The sequence below is a fragment of the Echinops telfairi genome, unplaced genomic scaffold (assembly GCF_000313985.2).
Source record: "Echinops telfairi isolate 266 unplaced genomic scaffold, ASM31398v2 ScPeMD7_443;HRSCAF=831, whole genome shotgun sequence".
In the NCBI taxonomy this organism is placed as follows: Eukaryota; Metazoa; Chordata; class Mammalia; order Afrosoricida; family Tenrecidae; genus Echinops; species Echinops telfairi.
The window spans coordinates 35607306-35611574 of NW_022104341.1; the positions used below are offsets into that span (position 1 = coordinate 35607306).

Genomic DNA, 4269 nt, shown 5'->3' on the forward strand with positions numbered 1-4269 from the left:
CTGGACCTCGTTCAGCGTCATAGCAACACACACACCCCCACTGACAGATAGGTGGTAGCTATCTCTGCGAGGGATGCACAGGCCAGGTGAGAATTTACCACTGAGACACCATTGCCTCCAGTCCAGGATGCGTAGGTTGTCCTTATTCAGACCAAATGCAGATGAACATTGCTTTAGGGTTTCTGGGCCTCCACAAACTCTAGACGAGGGAGCAGGGAGCATATTCAAGTGTCTGGCACACAGGCTTTCTTTCATATATTTGTTTCTTAATTTTCCAGTTTTTTAAAAGTAGACACACATCCATGTTGCAATTAGATTCCCCTTGGCAAACATTCATAGGATGAATCAGTACGAAGTGATCTTTGGTATTTTTATCTATCGATCAGTGTGGAGCAGTTTGAATCTACTGCAGGAGAAAGATACCAGTTGGAAGCACATCCATCAGAAGAGCTTCTCTTTGCTGCCTTACGGAAAGAATGTGGGAATCATCGACATTAGCCTGAAAGAAGAGTAGTGGCTGTCACCATATGCGTGTCCTGTTACTGACATAGCTCACTGTCTCTCCTCTCAGTTCAGAAGAACACTCACTACATGATGATCTTCGATGCCTTTGTCATCCTGACCTGCTTGGCCTCGCTCAGCCTCTGTGTCCGGTCTGTGATCAGGGGGCTTCAACTGCAGCAGGTAGGGATTGTTGCTAACTGGCATGGACACTTTGCTTGGCAGAGAAACTCACTGTAGATCTCATTTCTTGTCCCTTAAGGAATTTGTCAATTTTTTCCACCTCCATTATAAGAAGGCAGTGTCCTTTTCTGATCAAATGGAATTTGTCAATGGATGGTACATTATGATTATTATTAGTGATATATTGACAATCATTGGATCGATTCTGAAAATGGAAATCCAAGCTAAGGTAAAAAAAAATCTTCTTGTGTTTGGTTTCAAATGTTTAGTAGCAAATTCGGATCAGTCATAGTTAATTTTTCCAGGATCTGAGAATGTTCATAATAAATGATTTCTTCTAAACCATGTATTGAGCATACTCACAGTAATATTCTCGAGTCTTTCTTAGCAGTCTCTTTGGCAGAATTTTCAAAGGGTGATCCACAAACCACTACAGTGGAATCATTTGGATGCCTAGTAAAATGTCCCATGCTAGACATACTGAATCATAATTCTAAAAATGAGACCTATTGATTCCCATACGCATCCAAGGGACTAAGATAATTACAGTGAGTTTATTCTTACAAGAAATTGTAGGATCTCAACAACAGGACAAAGTAGAACTGGAGAGGAAAGTGAGGTCAACCTACCACCCGCTTGCAATGGTTTCCGCTTTCCATCCAGTGTAAGAACGTGCCCCTTTTCTACTTTTTTACACTGATGCGCCGCCATGAGGTTACCCGTTTTGAGTGAAGACTATCCTAGGCTAGACATCAGCCCTCTCCTCCAAACCAAATATGAAATCAACAAAACGAGTCCTGCTCATATTCTTAGCCTTGACTGCTACTTACTTAGTGTGAATAGGAATCACTTAGGGAGCTTGTTATAAGTGAGAATACTAGAGATAGGGTCCCCCTGAGTCTGAATTAACTCAACAAGCAGTGGTTTCAGATAATAAACAAAACTCCCTGCCAAACAGTTCATTCCTTCTCACAACAGCCTAAGGCAGAGCTGCTTCGGTGGGTTTCTGAGACTGTCACTCCTTATTGAAGTAGAAAGCCTCATCTTTCTCCCTCAGAGCGACTGGTGATTTTGAACTCCTGACTCTGCAGTTCACAGTCCAGTAAATAGCCACTATGCACTAGTATGCTCCTCAAAATGCAATAGCACAAAGAAAACAGGAGCTTACTTCTCTGCTATGTAATAGCCATGAGGTGACCGGTTTTTAGGCGTTAGATTTTCTCCATTGGTGAGTGGTTTGGCTCCACAGTTATTCATGTCCCCAAGTTCCTTCTAGTTTGTTCCTCTGCCCGTGTTTTTTTTAGGGCTCCAGACTGTGCTTGGAGCCAGGTCACCTCATCTCCTGGCTCAAGAGTGAGTCATTATTTTTGCTTGCATTCCGTTGAGAGAACTTAGCTCAATGTTCTAGGACAGGAGTGTCAAACTGGCGGCCCATGGGCCACATGCGGCCCCCAAGGCAATTTTTTGTGGCCTTGGATGCTCTGAAATAAAATGAAAATAGAATAAATCGTTATGAGGAAAATAGCGTATAGGGGAGATTGAGGCAATACCATCCACACAATTCCCTCGTTAACCCTTTAGCTACTGAAGACGAGTACACACGTGGCCCAGTGCCTTTCTGGGGGGCCTGTGGATGCGCATAAACGCGCTGACTCAGTTCCTGCGATGTCTGAAAGCGATATGTCTGCCACTCTCAGTGTCACGTAATGGAAACAGATCCCAATAGCGAAAAGGTTAAAAAGAGCACTCTGGTATGGTATGTTACGAATCACACCTAGCGGCAGCACTAGTGAACATTTTTAGAGGGAAGCCATTATGATCGTGCATCACGTTTGTCAGCTGTCCAACATTTGGTGTTTTTTATTAGTTACGTGTTATATTTTCAGGTCACAACATAGGAAGTAAGTGAAAACTAGTAGTAGGAAAGCGCTGGAAAGTTTTGGGTAAAAAAGAATAATTTTAGTCTTATTAATACATTAACTAAAATAAATGTTTAAATAAAAGCAATTATATAGTGTTTTAATTATCCTGTCCATATTCCTCACTTCAAAATATAAATTTAACAAAATTTGTAAATGTGATGTAGCCCACGTGAATCTTGCCTGTTGTACCAAATGGCCCTCATTTTAATTGAGTTTGACACCCTGTTCTAGAGAATGTCACCCTGGCACATGGGTGACAATAGTTTTATGTCAATATGGAGCCAACTCCACCACCTGTGGCAATAATATCTAGCATTTTAAGGGATTTTTGTTTGTTTGTTTGCACAAGATGAAGATATTTTTAACTTTAGAAGAAAAATCACATGCCTGAGGGGAATATTTACTTTACTCCAACCTACGTCAGCTGTCAGGAACTTCAGTGAGCCCTTAATAGTATTTGAGACTTTTTCTACATTTTTTCCCCTTCTTCTCTTCCCAAACTTCCCACACCCCATCTCCTCTTTACCCTCAGCGATGACCTGACTTCGCCCTTCAGAGGGACCAAAGGGGAAAGAAGCAGAAGCTCCACTAGCTCAGGATTGATTCGTTTCCCTGGTAGCATCAGCGCCTCCTCTCCAGGCACAATCAGGCAGCTCTCTGAAGCAGAAGCTCCACTAGCTCCGGATTGATTCGTTTCCCTGGTAGCATCAGCGCCTCCTCTCTTGTGACTCCAGGCCCACCAGGCCGCTCTCTGAGGCCTGCTCCTCCGCCATGGCCCCAGCTAGTCCTTCTTCTCTCGTGCATCACCACTTTCCCTCCCTCCCCAGGCCCAGCAGCACGGTTTCTCAACCCCCAACCTCCTCAACAGAAAAAATCTCTGACTACCAACTTCGCTTCCCAGAAGGAAAGACCTACATCCTTCTTGTTTCGGATCTGCTTCTCCGTTCTCTCGTATTTGTTCTGATCCATCTGTCATGCCCCGCTATAGAATGTGTGTTTGTCAAGGTCTTCGATAAGCTCCATGCGACTAAATCCAATTACCAATTATAATTATTTATCCTCATCTTGACCCACCAGCAGTTTTTGACACTATTCCATCCCCCCTACCCGCCCCCCCTCAAAAAAAACCCCAAAACCAACGTGGCTGCCACACTAACCTGTTTATCCTCTAAAACCTCTGGCTGTTCCTTTGCCACCTTCGCAGCTCCTCAATCTATAAATGCGTTACTGCGTCACTGCGTCAAGGCCCAATCCTTGCACATCTCTTTTTGGCCCACACTCACTGTATTGGTCATCTCATCTTGTCTTATGGCTTTAAATGGGATTCATATGCCATTGATTCCTGAATCTAGACCTCCAGCTTGAAGTTCCTCCTTCAGATATACAACTGAGGATTCCACATCTCCACATCAATATCTTCCTGACCACCAAATGAAAAAGAGAACCGCTAGATTCTCAACACCCATAGTCCGAATTTGCTTTTTCCACAGCCATTGTAATTTCAACAGATGGAAACTCTTTTCATTTCTCAAGTCAAAAAGCATAGATGCTTCCTTGACTTCTCTTCCCACCCCCTGCCCCAAGTGTCTAATCCAAGAGGAAATATTGATCTGCCTTCAAAAATCACCTCATCACTGCCTTAACTACCAGACTGATTCCATGC

At 43.4% G+C, this 4269-nt stretch overlaps 1 protein-coding gene across 2 annotated transcripts in view; it reads left to right on the plus strand.

Moving 5' to 3' along the window:
• MCOLN3 (mucolipin TRP cation channel 3) overlaps nt 1-4269 on the plus strand; it is a 46445-nt gene that overhangs the window by 32648 nt on the left and 9528 nt on the right. The window contains exons 7-8 of one of the 2 annotated variants that reach the window (XM_004699287.2): nt 572-684; nt 764-913. In XM_004699287.2, the coding sequence (XP_004699344.1) occupies nt 572-684; nt 764-913 (263 nt within the window). The remainder of the gene's footprint in view (nt 1-571; nt 685-763; nt 914-4269) is intronic. The other variant, XM_045292000.1, reaches the window with a different exon arrangement.